The sequence below is a fragment of the Gavialis gangeticus genome, unplaced genomic scaffold (assembly GCF_001723915.1).
Source record: "Gavialis gangeticus isolate Ggan-Ray unplaced genomic scaffold, GavGan_comp1, whole genome shotgun sequence".
Lineage (NCBI taxonomy): Eukaryota > Metazoa > Chordata > Crocodylia > Gavialidae > Gavialis > Gavialis gangeticus.
The window spans coordinates 12,120,205-12,139,233 of NW_017729000.1; the positions used below are offsets into that span (position 1 = coordinate 12,120,205).

Consider the following 19,029-nt stretch of genomic DNA (forward strand, 5'->3'; position numbering starts at 1 on the left):
CACCCCTTCCCCCCTACAGACTTACTGGCTGGACGCTGCTCTCCAAGCTGCCAGGCTGCATATTGGCAGTCAGATCAGTATCGGGCAATATGGCCAGTTAATAATCAGCCATCGGTATTGGCCAAAAAGTCTTTATTGGTGCATCCCTACCCAAAGCCCATGCTCAATAGCTACTGATGTTTCTATGCTCCAAGAATTCGTCCAAACCCTTTTTAAATCTGGCTAAACTGCCTGCTACACAACATCTGGGGACAATGAGTTGCACATATTAATTACACACTGTGTGAAAAATAACTTCTTTTTTTAGTTTTAAACTTACTACCTACTAGTTTCATTTTGAGATGACTAGTTCTTGTATTGTGAGACAGTAAATAATAAATTCCTATTTACTTTCTCTTTGCCATTCAGTATTTTGTAAACCCTTATCACGTCCCCCCTCATCCATCTCTTTTCTAAACTGAATAGGCCTAGCCTCTGTAGTCTTTCCTCATATGGAAGCCCCTCTATACCACTAATTCTCCCTGTTGCTCTTCTCAATACATGCTCTAGTTCTTCTATGGCCTTTACGAGGTTTGAGGACCAGAATTTGCCTACCACTCGGCACAAAAATTTTATAAAGCTTATAATTTATCCATCTTCCATCTTAGACGCACGCACCTAATAATGAAAAATGAACCATTCACATTTTAACTCCATTTACTCAAGTGTGAGACATATTTCAGCAAAGCAGCAAAAGCAAAAATAAAAGTGAACAGAATGGTCTGTTGCTTAAACATGATCCACATTTCAAAACAACTTCCCTGTAGCTTATGAGTCTATCCCCAGCACAGGTAGCGGGGAAAACAGAGCAGCATACCGATCTATCCTTAGTCAGACGACTGCCTTTGTGGATGCTCTTCTAACTACTCCAGTGCTGGATTTAAGAAAAGACAAAAGAATTAGTAAATCCCCAAATATCTCTCCCTTTCATGCCTCTTGATTTCTGAACTGGAGAAAACAAAAATTAGGAGTCTCCATGCTTGTGAAATTTCAAACCACAGAGGAAGAACATGCTGCTCAGAAGAGAAAAGCATACACTCAAAAAAGGCCCAACCTCCATTTCAAATAGTGTTTGCTTACTCCAGGGCCTGGAGGGGCTTCCAGAGCAAAAGATGACGAGTATCTCACAGTAGGACAAGGGGAGGGAATGGAAAAATAAAAGCATGCTTAAAATGGTGCCACAGGAAAGAAAAAGGTAAATCTGCTAGCGGTCTGCAAAGGATACTCCCCTTTTAACTCCTTCCTGGCAGGCCTGTGCAGTGGCAGGACATGGTGGCAGCATTCCTCAGCCGTCCCCATGCTGAGTATTTTCAGCTCAGTGATGATGCCCTGCCAGGTGTCAGACAGTACTTGGAGGGGCATTTTGCCCAATGCAACAAAACGTTAGGAAACAGCCAAGGAGTTGAACGGCACCTGATGGCTTCCAATTGGTTTCTTTCCTCCTGTCAAATCTTCCTGTGACTGAGAATATCTTGCTATGCTGCTTCTAGAGCAGGATCCCACTTAACAACCCGGAGCACCTGCCCCACATCTCTGCTTGTCGTGCTCGGTTTCATCACAAGCACTACTTTTCTTCTAGCTTGCTTGTCTGGACTGGAATCAGGACAGACAGGGATCTGCGGAGACCATTCACTAAAAGGCATCTCTCAGTTTCCTCAGAGCAACTAATGCACCCTTTTTAGTGCCTAAAGGTGCAGGGTTCTAGCTACCTCAAGGCATAATTCATGGATTATGGAGCCTCTCAGTTCTAAGACACCGGTTCAGATCTAGTCTGACATCTATAAAAACCAGAAGCCATCTGTATGTGACAGCTCCTGTGTGTAAAACAACCACATCTACAAAAGCACTTGTGCCCTACGGAAAATCTCAGGCCAGTGACGAGAAGGACCATGGAGATTAAGGTTTCTGTCACCTCTAGAAGTGGCTCCTTTGGGTTAGGACTGAAAAAGCCCAAACTGCTACCGCTTGCTCAGTCTCCAGGTGCTGTCAATGCAGCCTCTTTCACGGACATGCAGAGAAAATTGTGACAGTTCTTTGCAGGAGGAACCTGCTACTTGGGTGCTTCACATCTTTGGGTCCTATTTATTTTTCATCTTGGCTGATTAAAATGCTATTGCTAGCAGATTGCAGTCCGAGCAATAGCACCTTCCCTTCTTATCCAGTAACTCAATACATGCCTCTGATTTTGTGGCAGCCGCTCCCCTGCCATCAGAGCAGCTTGATAAACCAGGTACCGGCACTGTCTACTAGTCCCTGAACTAAAAGAGATCACTGGAGGGGATGTCTATCAGCTACATCCCACACTGTCATTTTAGTTGCTGCTTTTCATGTCTGTAAATCACCTAAATGAAGATGGTCGTTTCTGGCCTTTGGCTTAACAGGGATGTCCGACTGACTCAGCCTTGAGTTTGCTAAATGCTGAAGGAAACAATAATCCTCAAATCTGGCCTGTATGGAAAGTCTTTTGACTTGGATGCATGTCTATAAATACCAATCTTCAATGATGAACAAAGACAGGGCTTTTCAGGTGCACGTTCATCATCTCTCTTCACTCCTGTCCTGGTCCAGCCATTTTAAAAGTAGTGAATATAATGAGACTGAGCTCAGGAGCTGTTCAGCAGCTGCTAAACCAGCCCTGTCATCAGCTCTTTCCTTGCAAATCTCCACTTCACTAATAGACAAGGGGCCGGGTAAATCCCCACTGTAACTGCACGGCAGCAACACAGGTCTAATTACTGACTAGTCCCTACAGTTTCTATCCAAGGAAGAACATCGGCTTTGTCAACCAGCTCTGCTCCTGCCACCTGTAGCTATCTGCCCACAACTGAAAGGAGTTGTTTGATCACCACTTGCAATCCTGTTAAATCCATATGTATGAGAAATTAGGTCTGTGTGAAACAGCATTGTTTCGTTTCGACTTCTGTTTCACCATTTCGAAGGGACAGTGCCAACAGCACCAGCTTCAATCCTCCCCAGTGCTGGGCGTGGGCTGCACCCAGCGCCGGACCCAGGCAGCAGCCTCCTCCCATCCAGCGCACAGATCCAGGGCCCCGGACCCCCAGGAGGGCTGCAGGGCTGTGCGGGACTCCTCCCGGGGTTGCAGGCCCCCGGATCTGTGCACTGGATGAGAGGAGGCTGCCGCTGCCCCTTGGGACCAGCGGCAGCAGCAACCTTCCCTGGTGCTGGGTGTGGGCTGTACCCAGCACCAGTCCCAGGCGGTGGCAGCCTCCTCTCATCCAGCGCCCAGATCTGGGGGCTCACACCCTGGGGAAGAGTCCGGCACAGCCCGGCAGCCGTCCCAGAGGTGCGGGCCCCTGGATCTGCACGTCGGATGAGAAGAGGCTGCCTCCTGGGATCAACACTGAAGCCAAGTAAGCCCAGCCTCAAAACTCAAAGTGTTTCGAAACTTCAGAAACATTTCAAGTGCCCTTGTTTTGTTTCAAAGCCTTTTGTTTAGTTTTGATTTCGCTGTTTTGAGCTCAAAACTTGTTGAAACAGCTTTGAAATAAAACTTCCGGGAAAATTTTGCACAGCCCTATTAGAAATTATTTCAGGCCAGTTCAGTGCAGCCCCCTAGACTGAAATTATTTCTCACCAGTTGCATACTCAGACTCCCTTTCGCTCCCTCCTTTTCCAGATGTCTGGACAACATCAGACACCATCAACCTCAATTTCCTACAACAGGACTGTCTGATAGGTGCATCTTCAGTTCCTACTACAAGAATTAATGAGTGGATGCACACATGGCCCACTGGGGCTCAGCTCTGTTTCCTGGCTCCACTATAAGACCCCTGTCCTCTAGTTTGGAAGTTATCTTTGTGGTTATCAACATCAGAGTGAGGATTTTCTGCCACATCTTCAATTTTTAGCTATGCACTCTGCTTGTCAGAACATGGTTTTAGCTTGGGCTGACCGTCTGCGAGATGACCAGTCTTGAAAGTCTCTGAATGTGCAAAGCACCTAGCATACCATTGGTTTCACTGTAAACAATAATTAATAATACTTATTATTTCTGGAGTTGGCTCCTGGGAAATTGAGGTGTTATGGATTAAGACCTCAAGTATGTACTTGTAATAACCCCTCCCCGAGGAAATTAACAGTAATGCATCTTCAAAGGGTGTCATGTTCCATTCAGTTCAACTGAGGTTAGGAAGGGTGATTTTATGCTTGGGGCATATGTTAAGGAGTTAGACATCAGATTCCATTCCTGATAATGTCATCGGCTTATATGCCTTAGGCTGAATCAGCTAACTTCTGAATGCCTCAGTTTCTTCACCTGTCCTATGGAGATGATAACACTTCCCTGCCTTGTAGCCTATGTTCACTGTGCCAGATCCCCAGCTGGTATAAATCAGCACAGTGCTATGGACTTTACTGGAGGTACACTAGGTTACACTCAGTGGGCATGTCTACACATGCATTTTATGCTAGCCTAAATTTACTGTGCAGTAAGTGGGAATAGGCTGGTGTCTACACATGCAGGCAACCTGGGACTAAATTTAGTCCCAGGTCAGAGAAGCCTGCCATGTGCCCCTGTGGCCACCAGGGGAGCTCCAGCCACATGGCTGCCAGCCCTTGGGACTATAGTCCCAAACTGGAACCAGAGCCAGCTGCCAGCACTTGGGACTAACTTTAGTCCCAAGCTGAAACCAGGAGAGACAGGGGCACGGCAGCCCACTGCTGCAGCAGCAAGGGGGGAGTGCCTGGCAGGCCCGGCTCAAGTCCCTGCCAATGGGACAGGGAGGGGGGAATTAAACACCTCTCTGGCCAGTTCAGCACAGCCTGGCCACGCCCCTCCCACCCAGCAAAGCTCCCCTGCAGCTGAGGGCACTCTCTAGCACCCTCCAGCCCCTGGCATGAGCAACTGCAGGCATGTGTCCTCATTTTCTCAGTCCAGTGGGGATGTCTGTACTGTTACAAACTGGTTCAACCTAGGCAGGTTAGATTAATCTGGAAAGCAGTGGTGTCACGTTCAGGGTGCACGTGCCCCCCGAGAGCACTGGTGCACCCCTTGACAGGCAATGGTGCCCCCCTGCGAGCACCGGCCGGGGAGTACTGTACTGTAAGTGTTTCAAACTGGAATCTGAACTGCAATGTGTGTCCTGTGATGCACTACAACTGGAGCCCTTCACTCCGTTTCATTAAAAATGGAGTTTCCTTACAACCAACCTCACTGCAAGCACGTTTCTCTATGTTCTTATAACACCCAATTTCAAATATGGGCAGCCCTGGTGTCACTATGTCCCTATTTATCCTCTGGGAAATCACTTTCTCACTGTCCCGAGGACTTTCTTTGAAATACAGCTGAAAAAAATCTGGGGGTGGTGGCCAACGATCCTGTCACATCTACACTCAACTGTTTTGATTCCATAGCTGCAGGATTCTCAGACTGTGCCACTTCTCATAGGGTTCAGTTACTGCAAAACGTTTCTGCTCCATTTCTTACCACTTCACATTTTTTCTCTGCCTATCAGTCCCATTTCTGAGTCTCTTCACTGGCTTTCTGTAAAATTCCTGTATCGATTTCAAGGCTCTTTTACTCACTTACAAAACCCTTTAATAGAGTGGCCTATCCAGTCTTGCTGACATTCAGCTCCAGCTTTAAGTTCTTAGTCAAGGGCTGTGCTTTTAAAGTGACTGCAGGGTAGGTCTGAAGCTGCCAATTATCTAGTTAGTCCCAAACATCAATCTGAAAGTATTGGATCCAGATACTTTAGTAACTAGTCTCCACTTGTGTGAAATCAGCTTCTGGCTGAGATCCAAGGAGCTGAATCTGTTTTGGTCTTTAAATCTAAACTAAAGAAACACATGTCTAGCACTGTTTTTAATTAGCTTTTAAAACTCCAATGAGTCCATGAACTATTGTTTAGGATTCTGCATCGTATGAATGCACACTGCATTGTGCTGTGCTATGGGAGAAGAGAATGTGTCTAATCAAACATAGGCTAGATGGAGGCATAATATTAACAGGCGCTTCTCAACCCTAATCTCTATGAGTCTATGATGAGTATTATTTAAAAACCCCCTTAGCATGTGATATCTGTTTCCCCATTTTTACCAATTATCCACAAGTATAAATAGAGCGCTTTGTTCTATCAGCTTTTTTTTTTTAAAAGAGACTTGCATCAGGCTAGGTTTATGGCAGCCTAGACTTCCCAGGCAGCAAAACCACGCAGAGATAAAGGGGCAGCAGTGCTCTGGGGCCACCCCACAGGTTCAGTCCTGTGAACTGAATTCTGAAATCCTTTCTCTGAAAGGTCCATATATTTTTTCAGTCACTCAAACTCTCCTAGGAGGTCCCCAGCCCCTTGCAGGACTTGGTCCTCTAAAGATACCAGTCCCTTGACCTAGCAACCAGTACTACTGATTACTACTGGCCTACCAACCAGTACAGGGAGAGGTCTGAGGGGCTGGGAGAATCACAATCCACAAACAGTGCAAACTCCTGGGGACTTTCAATTTGCCTCTCTAAGTAATAAGTCAATGTTATAGGATGGATTTTGCACCATGCTACAACCAATGGCAAGATTTCCATTGACTTCAACAGGTTCAAGACATGCTCCCACAGAGCTCATTAAGTCTAATTCTATTGTAGTGAAATATTAATTCCATTCTAATGTAATGATCCAACCTTGTGGCAAATATCCGCTTCCTAAACCGTCTAGGGTGAAAGCAGAACACACACAAACCATGCAGTTAGCTCCATAAAACACAAACTGACCCCTACAGGACCAAAACTGGAAGTCCTGATTCAACTGGGTTTTGCCTGACATGGGACTGTACTGCAAGTCTTCACCCTTCACGTATGCTCTGGCGACTGACTTTTGCCACTGTCAAGGGCAGAACAACAACCTGAGTGATGTCTTCAGGATACTGTAAGTCACTGCTCCAGAACCCCCAGCAAAGAGCAAAAGCACTTACCACTCAAACTTTGTTTACAGAGAAACATTTTTTGTCCTCAAAAGTTTAAGCAGAAATAAATCACAACTACTCTGAAATGCTTTGTACTGCAAAGCACTGGCAGAAAACATGAGGGAAATTATACCCATCACTCAAAATCAAGTGCATGTAGAAAAACAGAATATATTAGCCAGTGAGACAGGATACAGTACAGGTGGAAATTTAATGACCTTTATCCACTTTTGAAATCTCACATTTGAATCTCTTCCCTTTTATAAACCTAATAATTTGGAATTTTTCACTGCTGTCTTTCGATCCACAACAGTAACACACAATTTATTGTGGACAATTTCTCAGTAGTTAACATATTCCGTTTGGCTCTATGAACATCAGTTTGAATGATGGGCATAATTTTTCTGTGGTTGTGCAGCAATGGTTCACAGCATGAAGGACGTGGGAGTGCTTTTTGTTTTCTGAAACTAATCTATCAGGTTTTCTTTTAGGGGTTTGGTACAACACTCTTTTCTTTCTGATTGCAGTCTTGACTGATGACACATAGTACCTAGTAATCACCAGTGCAGCAAGGGCCATATCCTTCCAAATGGAAAACTCGTAAGTTATTGGAAATGGAAAGTACTGATAATTTTCTTCTAATTTGGTAATACATGTATTTTTCTTCAGGGGTCATTTTTGCCTCACTTAAGGAGGTAGATACATGGATGCACGCACAAGTGTTTTACAAGCCTGTGTACAGCAGGCAGATGGCTGTTTGCCAGTGTTTTGTGAGCTAGGATTGGTAGATCTGGGATGGAGGGGTCCAGGCTTCGAATAGCAGGGTCCCATAAGGTAGGGATAAAGTATAGCAGCAGATTCAAGTGGGAAGCAGAGAAATGAAAGCGCAGGAATGCCAAATGTCAGGGTATCGAGGGAGATGCTGCATGGAGAAGTCATATGCAGGACTAAACAAGACCATTTAAGCCATCCAGTTTTTTCAGAGCAATCTTGCAGGACTTTAGCCTGGCCTCTACCCAGTGCTACTGGCTCCTCAGTAAGTTTTGAAAAAGAGCAAACCAAGTAGTGGGTCAGCTGAGCCACCTGACCCCTGTTGCCTTTCCTGCCTAGTGCAGGGGGACTGAACCCAATGATCTTGCGAGGTCCCTTCCAGCCCCTGACATCTATGAACCTAAGTAGTGACGTCTGCAGTAAAAGCCCCGGGGAGGCTTGGTGGTTGTACATGTTCCTCTTGTATCAGCTGGCACCCAAACTGTTAATGACCTTAGCTGTCCGTTTCAGCTTCACTTCTGTCTTCACTGCTCCAGCCAGTGCCCTTCATATCCAATTGCATTATGTCACATTGTTCCAGTTTACTCCAAGTGAGAGGAAGAGGCAATATTCAGTGGCAGAGGTAAGAAATGTGGCAATGCTTAAATGTGTATCTGTGAGCAATGATACTATCTGTCTGTGAGAAAAACAGAGACTTAATTTGTTCATTTGGGAGCCTATCTGGTATCCTTTAATCTACTCTTGTTCCTTCTCAAAACGTTGGATACCAGGGGTTCAGCGAACAATAGAAATTAAAGTGGGAACAAGAGGCATATTTGTCTTGCCCTTCTCAGCAATCAAAAGACAATGGCATTAATTTGTCATGACCACACTGGTTTGGGAAAACTGACAAAAACGCTGGATTCAATTTACAACCCTCTCAATGAAGCCTTGGTTTTTTCGGCTGAGCAAATACCTCCTTTCTTTTTTGGATGGATTTTTTTCCCTCTGTCTTTCTCACAGCACAGAAAGCTTAGTAACTGAACCTACACTGCAGCCCTTCCGGTGGGTGGCAGGGCTGGCCTCATCCATAGGTAAAGAATGAAGCCGCATAGAGCCCTGTGGTCAAGGCCCATTTTATCTCCAGTCCCAGCATCAAGGAGGAGAAAAAAATTCTGCTACATGCAACAGGTTCCCTCCCAGCCCTCCCCCAAGTCCTTTGGCACTAAGACAGGAACCCCTACCCACATGCTCTACTTGGGGCTTTTGTGAGCCCTGTGCTGTCTGGGCGACTCAGACATCATACTCAGGGCTAGGTGGGAGGATTTAGCTTAAGATCAGGCTGGGAGTCCAGGCAAAGATGTCTTGAGTTTTAATTAAGGTCATACGAATTCCCAAGGAGTAAGGGAAAAGGATGCTAACAGACCCAGTGGGTGCCAAGGACTCTTGACAGCTGTCTCTATGCCAAAGCTGTCCAAGGGATTTGTGCTCTCCATTCCATGCATGGGCAAGCCAGGGGAGGTGCTGTGCAATGCATCCACCTTACCGGAGGGAGTGCAGGGCTTTTCCAGCTCACTCCTGAGCTGTTCTCCAGGGAAGGACAATTCTCACCTTTGCAATACTTGAAAGAACTAAAAGCTGTAGCACAACAGAGACTCAGGCCCAGCACGTGTGAAAAACCCAGACAGGGCTCTATAACATGCACTGCTAAAAATGACTGTGCTCCCTGGCAATGGCCTGCATCACAGATGTTTACAAACAGCTCAGTACTTTTCCATGCTAAGAAGCTTGTTTTTCCAGTTGCCTTATGTTGGGCTTTTAATGTGTATGGTTAATCCCTTGTCACATAGTCTTTCATAATAAACATCACCCCCTGACCTAGCTAATAACTGTGTAACCTCCTGCCTTTGATTCTTTATCTCCTGCTTATGTTGTCATAAGGAATGCAGATGGCAGCTCAGCCTCCAACCTGTTCACAGACAAGAAGGAACACCGCTTTGAAAGAGACACTGGAAAGTAATTTGGGATTATCCAGGTGTGTGAAATCAATGGTTTCCACTAAACTGTCCTACAGAAGTGGTTCCCCACAAAGCTGTGGGGGATGAAGCGTGAGATGGAGTGCAAACATTTCACAGTTCAGAGCTGGCAGGAGTGAAGGTTTTGGTTCAGATCATTTTAACGGTGACAAATCTGGATCTGGGTCCAGATCTGGAAATGGCTACACTTGTCTTCTAACATCCTGACGTGTTCAGGTGCAGGATTTTGCAGGACCAAGACTTGGCTCCTCATGCTATCAGCACACCTCTCTCAGGCTGTTCCTCCCTCGAAAGCCTCCATGATATATAATACAGTCTTAAAGAAAATTGCACCTCTGTACACTGCACAAGATGGATGTGGGTGTGTGTGTTTCCAAACCCATCACACAGACAGGACACATTTTGGAACCAGATGATGGCTCATGCTAAAAACCTAGAAGCAATCAAGGAACAATTACTCAGGAGACAGGCCGCCAGAAATGCTACCCTGAACTGTGATCATGTTGCATCTACCAAGCTACCCAGGTTAACACCGGGTCAGTCTTTGAGGAATGCCCACACTGCAGGAATCAGTGCTGGTGATTCACTCTGCCCTGAATCCCTATAGAAGAGTGCTCCAAAAGGGCATGGACTGGGCTATTGGACATGCAGGATTTGAGATGAAGCACTGAGTACTTTAGCACTCCTGGTTGTTAAACTTACCATGACACTTCTCACTCCCTTCTCATCAGTGCAGAGGCAGAAAAAGATCTTGGAGTCATTACTGATGCCAAAATGAACATGGGCCAACAGTGCTGGGACGTGGTCAGGAAGGCCAACCGCACCTTGTCGTGCATCCACAGATGCATCTCGAGCAGGTCCAAGGAAGTGATCCTCCCCCTCTATGCGGCACTGGTCAGGCCACAGCTGGAGTCCTGCATCCAGTTCTGGGCACCGCACTTCAAGAGGGATGTGGACAGTAGCGAGAGGGTCCAGAGGAGGGCCACTCGCATGATCAGGGGGCAGCAGGGCAAGCCCTACGAGGAGAGGCTACGGGACCTGAACCTGTTCAGCCTCCACAAGAGAAGGCTGAGGGGGGATCTAGTGGCCTGTTACAAACTAGTCAGAAGGGACCAGCAGGCATTCAGGGCGTCCCTGTTCCCCCGAGCACTGCCAGGAGTGACTAGAAATAACGGTCACAAGCTGGCAGAGGACAGATTCAGGCTAGACATCAGGAGGCGCTACTTCACTGTCAGGGTGGCTAGGATCTGGAACCAGCTTCCAAGCGAAGTGGTGCTGGCTCCTACCCTGGGGAGACTAGACGAACACCTTGCTGGGGTCGTTTGACCCCAGTACTCTTTCCTGCCATGGCAGTGGGTGAGACTTGATGATCTGCTCAGGTTCCTTCTAACCCTACTAACTATAAAACTATGAAACTTTTTGTAAAAGCTGGGTGGTTAAATGTGAATGTCCTAGCTATATTCCAACTTGGGTAATTACATTTTGCCTCCCAAAAATCCCCCTGTAATTTCAGTTTTGCTATGACACTCTTTTTCACTTTCTGTCTTAATAGGTGTCTATCACTGCTGTGCACTGTTAAACTGTGACTCCATTTCTTTGCTCCATTCCTGAGCTAACTCTATTCCACTGGTTGGAGAACAGGTCCCCCCGTGTATAGCAGTTCATAAAGCAGAAGGAGTCACCCTAACTTGGATACAATGCGAGACGCAAACTGTCCCGAAGTAAAGTGGCCCCAGATCTCAAGTTGATTCTAGTCACTATAGGAGCAATTATATATACAGCAAAAGCTGTGTTAACCAGCACTTTATTAGTTGGAAAACTCTATTAACCAGCATCCAAGGGACGTGGCAAAAGCGAAACCAGACGCACCACTTCTGGGTTTCGCTGCCACAGCAAGCAGAGTTCTTGCCACTTCTTCGGCCCACAGCAGAGCAGCCTAAGTGGGGCAAAGCAGCCGGCACAGGGGCCCCCTCCCTGTCCCCCAGCACACTGACGCCAGGGAGCGCACCAGACGGTGTACATTTGATTAACTGGCATCCCCCAGTCCTGGGGGATGCCAGGTAACAGAGCTTTTACTGTGTGTATATACACACACACACACACACACACACACACAATATCTATATTTTATATATACTTTGAATTTGTATACAATATGTACATATGTGTGCATATAATATAGATGTATTATATTATTATATGTATAATATGTAATATTGCATACATAATGTATTATATATATAATTATATTTATATTATAAGAATGGGTATATTCTACCTGTTATACTTGGATCTGGATCTGAACTTCCTCAAAGATGAGAAGTATTTGAGCCTGACTCATCTTCAAAGAATTTGTAAACAGATGAATGCTTTTTTCTAGCTGGCTGCTAGAAACTTTCAGCTTAGTTCATCTTATAGTGGTACTCAGTACCAGTGAGTGCGTCTTCCCTGTGAATGCGAAAGGAGGATGCTTGACAGGGGTCACTTTTCAAGGGAATTGCATTGGCAGAACCCTGGCCCGTGGCACAGAAACTAGGCAGCTTTCCCACCTGGTGATGTCATTCCAAAAGGCCCAGGTAGTTCCCCTTTGCTTTGTGCTGAATGAGTCATATTACCAATAGGTAGCTGGTTCTAGTACTGGTGGTTTACAGATATTAGACATTCCGGAAATCAAATCTTCATGCATATCTAATTTCATGTCTTTCAAAATGTATAACACATAGGCATAGGCCAGGCCCAGGAGAAGCCATTACCCCACAGAAAGCAGTCACCATACCCAAGAAGGAAATGCTGAGAATTCCTTCCTTTTTTTAATGGTTCAACTAACAGAAGGAACTGGGTCACTCAACTCAGTGGGCCTGTATAAAATAAACCCTACATGACCAGGCTTAGCACCTGCCCTTCCCCTTGTTCTGATGTTTAAATCTAGGTTTATCTGTTATCTGGAAAGTCGCCACCACTTCAGCTGCTACAGTGGGTATTGGAGAGAAAATGTCTGTTGGATTGCCACGGCCAAAACCAGTGAAGCTTTAGAAATTTGTCAGCATGTAGAATTTCAGATTTACCAGTTTAATGAAAGGGAATTGCATCTAATTTGGGTAGCGAACACAGCACACCAAGAACCACCCCCAAATCTCTTCTCAGCTCGATGCAAACTGGAGCTGTTAAGGAGTTCATGTACACACTTGGCCAAATTCAGTGGAAACGAGTAAGTTTTGGGGCTTCAAACCACAGGTAGGGAAGTGAGATGGAGTCCCTAGCACAATGGTTCTCTTTAGACTCCAGGCACCCCTCCAAGACTTTTGTGAATTGAGTGACACACCATTTCAAAAACAAATGTATTTATTATAGCACTTACCTCCCCGCAGAGGGGCCTCACAGTGGTGGTAGGGGAGCAGCCAGGGCAGGACAAACCTGAGCCTGTGCTGATCTCCTCTCACCTCGCTGCATCCTTCAAAGGATCTGGAAGCACCACATGGTGCCCTTGCACCCTGATGAGCAACAATGCCCTAGCACGTGCTAGGGGGAAGCTGGAATAAAATGTCAGTCACACCACCACAGACCTCTTCCACATCTATCTAGACTCAACTCTGGATCAGTGACCAAAGGAAAAATGAGCGATACTACTCTCAAGCTCAGTTCAGACTGCAAATGAAATAACAATGACCATCTTTAAATGCTACTGCTCTCACACAGCAGATGCTTAGTATAGTGTTTCCATGCCTATAGGAATTATTTCTGACAACCAATGTAGGCACAACATGATGCAGACTCGTTCCCCACAACATGGTATTATAACACAATCACAGCATGGTTCTCAGGAAAAAAGCAATTCCTCTCCGATTTGCTCAAAAGAAACCATGCTACAAATCTGCCAACAGCAAGTGTAGCAGCTACCACAATTTCATCTGTAATTTGGGCAGTGCCTTTTACCCCCTGCTAGTAGATAAAGGGAAAGGCACTGAGAAAGATATCCTCCTAAAAGACAAGTGCCCCCATGAATGGAAACAATAAAACCCTGTGTCCTTCTCTACATTAAGTACCACTTCAACTGTATTATCTTCTATTTAACAGTTCCTTCTGCGTGCTACTCATACAGAAGGGACACTCCATATGAAACTAAGGGTACTTTCTTCTGACCTCATGCCCATACCCTATGTGACCAATTAATTCAACTCTTCATAATGTCAGAAGTCAAAATCTACAATCTAACAGAGGCAGCTAATTACATGACGGAAGAATATAATTTGGGGAGAGATGTTTCTTTCTGTAGGGTTTAAGACAACTGGTAATCCTAAGCAAGGAGACAAATAGAGATACTGTAACAGAACCCGCTACTACTCATGCTAAAATCAAAGAGAATCCTTCCCTGTAACTCTGGCTCATAATGTACTAGAGACTTTCAAGCAGTTAACAAGTTATGAACACCCATTTCCCTGGCTGAAACAGGAAAGTCCCTATGGAAGGTAATATACACAGCCCTATCCTGCTCCTTCTCCAGACAGATCCCCCCACCTCCATCCTAGCTGCCTCACGACCATCCATTCCCCACCTTGTAACTCCAGGCTGTTGTGCACAACTCTCAGCAGATATAGGGAGGAAGGGTCCCATGGAGTGGACAGCCAGAGGCCCATGGTAACATGGAAGCAGACTGTGCCTCTACTGCTAAGGGCATGTTGACACGTAGGAGGCTTCTAAGAGGGGTCCTCTGCCTACAGGCAGCTTTAGGTATCCCGATTTCCTGAACAGGTGCTGAAATTGTAGAAATGGGAGCTCCTTAGAAACAAAAATGCTACCCACCTCTGAGGGCTTTTTCTCCTTCTGTCTTGACCAGTTGGATTTTGTATTTGGAAGTTTGGAGCATCTTGACACTGACGTTGCATGACCTTTTAATGAGATAAAAGATACCAGTTACATACGGAAGAGATTAATCACAGTTCTAGCAGTACGTAGCAGTACCCATCTCAAGCCCTGTCTCTACCAGAGTGTTCCTGGGACTGCGAGGCCACAGTGCCAGAGTGGGGTCCTGGAGATGGGGCAGCATGAGGAGACTCCCGCTACTACTGTGCTGCTCATATCTAGTTTGTAGATAAGAAGAACTATCCTGATTCTAGGGCTGTCGAGTGCTCAGAATATAAACCACAGAAAGACCAAAACTACAATACAGCAAAGGCTAAAAGAGCAAGAACCTACAAATGCTCCACAATTAACTTCTCTGTTCCATTATTTGGTATTCCTGTAGCCAACAGGTTTACGCTAATGCAGAAGTGAATCTGGGTCTGTGAAGACAGGTAATAAAATACGTATATGGCAATTCACAACTGTAGACTCAAAGAACTTTACAAAGTGGGGAAATATGATTCTTAACCCCCTGGCACATGTTCATTTAAAGGCGCCATGGGATCTGATTCTCAGCTGCACCTCCTGCCTTGCCACAGATGCCTATCCAAATCATGCCCCATCTATCTAATAGTGAAGGGGGAACCTGGGATCATAACCCCAGCTCTTCCATACTGACAAGTGGAAGGCCAGGTGCCTGCAGGTCTGAGGCTCAGGACAACAATCAGCTGTTGTTTAAGGCATCATACAAACCAGCCATAAAGATGTTCTACTTTGTATGTGGAACATTTTTATGGCTGGTTTGCCATTTTATGGTGCCTTAAATTGGATGCATGTGTAGCATCCTTGACATCGATGCCACAACTAACATGTTAATTGAGGCATACATGTAATGTATAGAGGGGGTCTTAGAGACAGGGAAACAGAGACACTAAGTGGTCCAGACCAGTATCTTTCAACCAAGTCATCTTCAAAGTTAGAGACCTACGTTCACATTTATACTTTTTGATAAGAGTGGCTTTATTTCTAGAAGGACTGACTTCCTGCAGTGCTGATGGTTCAGTACTTCCAAAATCTGGCAACTTTCTAAGTGATTTAGGGCTAAAATTATTTAACATAACCTAAAATAGAGCACAGAAATCTGTACTTAGACTTCAGATGCCAAAGTAGGAAACACTGACTAACCTGATATACAGGCCATCCCACAAATCAAGGACACCGTCAGATTTTGATCCAAGGACTATCAGCTCCCAGGCCTATATGCAGTCCAACAGCCTCCAGATGTACGTAATGAGAATTACACACACTATGTTGAGTGAACAGACTCTATGGGCTTCTATACACATGCAGGGAGCCCGCTCTTACACGCTATAATTCCAGCACGTTGGAGCAGACTTTATTAATCAAGTCTGTTGAAGCATGGAAATTAAAGCGTTCCAGCAGCCTCCAGCGTATCAGCATCCCCATGCTGAAAAATGGTGGCAAGGCACTTTCAAGCTCATTCAACAAGCTTTAGTTCAAAGCACCCCACCACCATTTTTCAGCGCGGGGATGCTGAAACATGTGATGCTCAGAGGCACTCTTAATTAGCACAGCTCTCGGAGCTGTGCTAATTAAAGTGCCCCCCATGTCTCCAGAGCACGTGTATAAATGCCCTATACTCCCACCACACTGCAGCAGTAAATATGCCTTTGCCTTAGGACTCACAATCACTTTACCTTGGGATCATTATTAATGTGCTCTCATTATTCCGAGTCATGTGTATCACCAAGCAAATAACGACGACAGAAGCAGCAATGACAATGAGGATGAAATGATGGATGTTTTACTACTGAAATGTGATGGAAGAATAAAGTCTATTCGCCCAACAATGTTTTGCTATTATATGAATGTTTCAATAATTATAGCATTATTATTTATTGCCTATTACTTGAGAGTGTGTAATAAATAGTAACAGCATAATTATTGAAGTGCTACTATAATGATAAAAATGGAAACTCCACCTTGTAGTACAACAGTGCCCCTCCACATACTTCTATGTATAGATATTTTATATCTGGGTCAGACATAAAAGTAATTTATGTTGACTAAGAATTACATACACTGATAACTTAAGCCAATTTAGGCTTAGATTTTATCCCCTGATGGATGAATGGGCAGATGCAAGGAGGTCTCTACCTGGTGCATAAACAAAACCAAAACACAAAAGAAGCTGGCAGAAGCATAGCTCGTACAACACAAAGGCTTAAAAAATGCGTACACGTCTAGGGCCAGATTCTCAGCAGGTGTAAATCAGCCATTTGAGTCCCTCCATGTAAGTCGGTGAAATCAAGGGAGACGTGCGAGGTTGCCCAGCTGAGAATGTAGCTCTCAGTTCAAAAGTCAGGGTCATTTGTATTCTGGAGAGTCTAGGGTTCCATCAAAGCATACAAGAACAACAGGAGCTTAAGACCCTGATGTGCTAAATAATTCAGGGAATATCTGTACTAAGTCTCCAAAGAATAATATGTCATTTGTTAAAAATGTAATAAAATACAAGAAATGTCGATAATGAGCTTCCATCCTTGGCACCAGTGTGAACTCTCCCTCTCCATCTCTGTCTTGGAGAATCCATTTCCCACACGCTGCTTCATGACAGTTGAGATGCCCGTCCCCAAGGTATTCTTAGGGGGTGACCCTGGTTTTGGAATCTGGTCCCTCAGGCAGCTGGATGCATCTCGGATTTGGGGGGTTTTTCAGGTGCAGAGAAAAAGAGATGTAAAAGCTCCTTGTGGATATTTTAGTTGTTGCACCTATTTTACTGGCAGTAGAACCAGCACTAAGTTAGTTTCTGCCAGCTGCTGGCCAAAGATGCTTGTCTTGATTGCTGTAGCATAAGGGCAGATGCCATGATAGTGAGTTCAATATAAAGGGAACTCAGTTAGGATAATACAAATATATAAATGGAGCATGGGGACAAAGTACACTGCACATGGCCTCATCCTGCAGCCATTACCAGCTCAAACAGCATTTACCCAATGAGTAAAGGGGACAGAAACTGGCCTCTCACTTTCACTGTGAGATCAGATCAATAATTCCCACTCTGGCCACCCCTAAGCCAGCTACAATACAGCCTTAAAACCATGTGAACCAAGATAATACACAACTACCATCTCGTTCTGGCAAAGGCGTAAAAAAGGTCTCCGTGTTGTTTACAGTTAGGCTGCGAGAGAGCATTTGTCATCAGCTAAGTATCACCTGCAGCATAAATACCAAAGTCCAATAGAGATAAAGCTATGTTGTTCAATACTGTGATTAAAGATGCCCTAAGCCCAAATTGCACAGCAGGTAGTCAATGGTGCTTGTAGCAGGACTCTTAGGCTTTGGGCCCCAGAGGGTTGGGAAGGGTAGTGCTTAACCTCCACATGTAGGGACAGCCCAGAGATAATGACTTTTAAAGGTCACTGTACAAAGAAATGGGCCTGGAGCCTGAAGCACTTGATATGGCCCAACCCAAGACCTAGAGGGTTCCAGACCTGTGCTGGAACGTAACCAAGATACAGCAGGTGCTGGATTAGACCATACCGAGGGGCAGGCATCACACGGAGGGCAGCACTGCAAGCTTCAGTTAAGCTGTCCTGTCCTGAACCTTCCTTAGGAGGAAAAGAGTTTCCTGGGGCAGAAGCAGCAAATGTGACACTCAGTGCTGGTACAGGCACCTGTCTCCCAGGCACAGGACTGGGACCACTTAGGTAGTTGCATGTAAATCACTTGGCGAGCCTTTAGACAGTCACTGTCACAGATGACACGGACTCTGCCTACAGCTGTGGGAACTGCAGAACCCGCTGTAATCCAGCAGGAAAAAAATCCCAGCGAGCCATGCCTTTCCTGACACCTGAGCCCTCCAAATCTTGGGCAATCTAATAGCCTGTTTCTGCAAGTATGCAGCACTCCAGGCTCAGAGAAGCCCACGTATGCTTACTGGTCCTTGGGGTCACTAATCCTATATCTTAAACCAAGAGTGACCTGGAGAAAACTAAACAGATTGGCTGAGGGATCACATTAGAGTCTCTGGAGTAACAAGTGTTAAAGGCACGATTCCTTTTAAGTTCCTCTGCTGTGAAAACATGGCAGCAAATGGGAGTGGAAGGTTCTCTGCAACTGATAGGGCTATGTCTTAATGCCCTGATTCAGCAAAGCACTTAGCATGATCATATAATTAGGTTTATGCCTTAGTGCTTTGCTGAACATGGATGAAGTCAAACATACACCCAAAATTAAGCATGTGCTTATTGGCATGGCTAAATAGGGGACTAAATGCTGTTTTACCCACACAAGTCTAGCTCAAGTTGTGGAAATGAGGTTCCATACTCACGCTGACTTCAGGGGGTACCTGACACTTAATTTCTCAGTTAAAACTTTACTTTCCACCAGTAGTACTCCATCTAAAGCTAAATGCCGCCCCCCCCCCCCC

At 45.3% G+C, this 19,029-nt stretch overlaps 1 protein-coding gene across 5 annotated transcripts in view; it reads right to left on the bottom strand.

Moving 5' to 3' along the window:
- Window positions 1-19,029, bottom strand: part of JADE2 (jade family PHD finger 2) — a 171,853-nt gene that overhangs the window by 138,739 nt on the left and 14,085 nt on the right. For all 5 annotated transcript variants that reach the window (XM_019506281.1, XM_019506280.1, XM_019506277.1 and 2 more), the window contains exon 3: window positions 14,538-14,623. In XM_019506281.1, coding sequence (XP_019361826.1) covers window positions 14,538-14,623 — 86 coding nt within the window. The remainder of the gene's footprint in view (window positions 1-14,537; window positions 14,624-19,029) is intronic.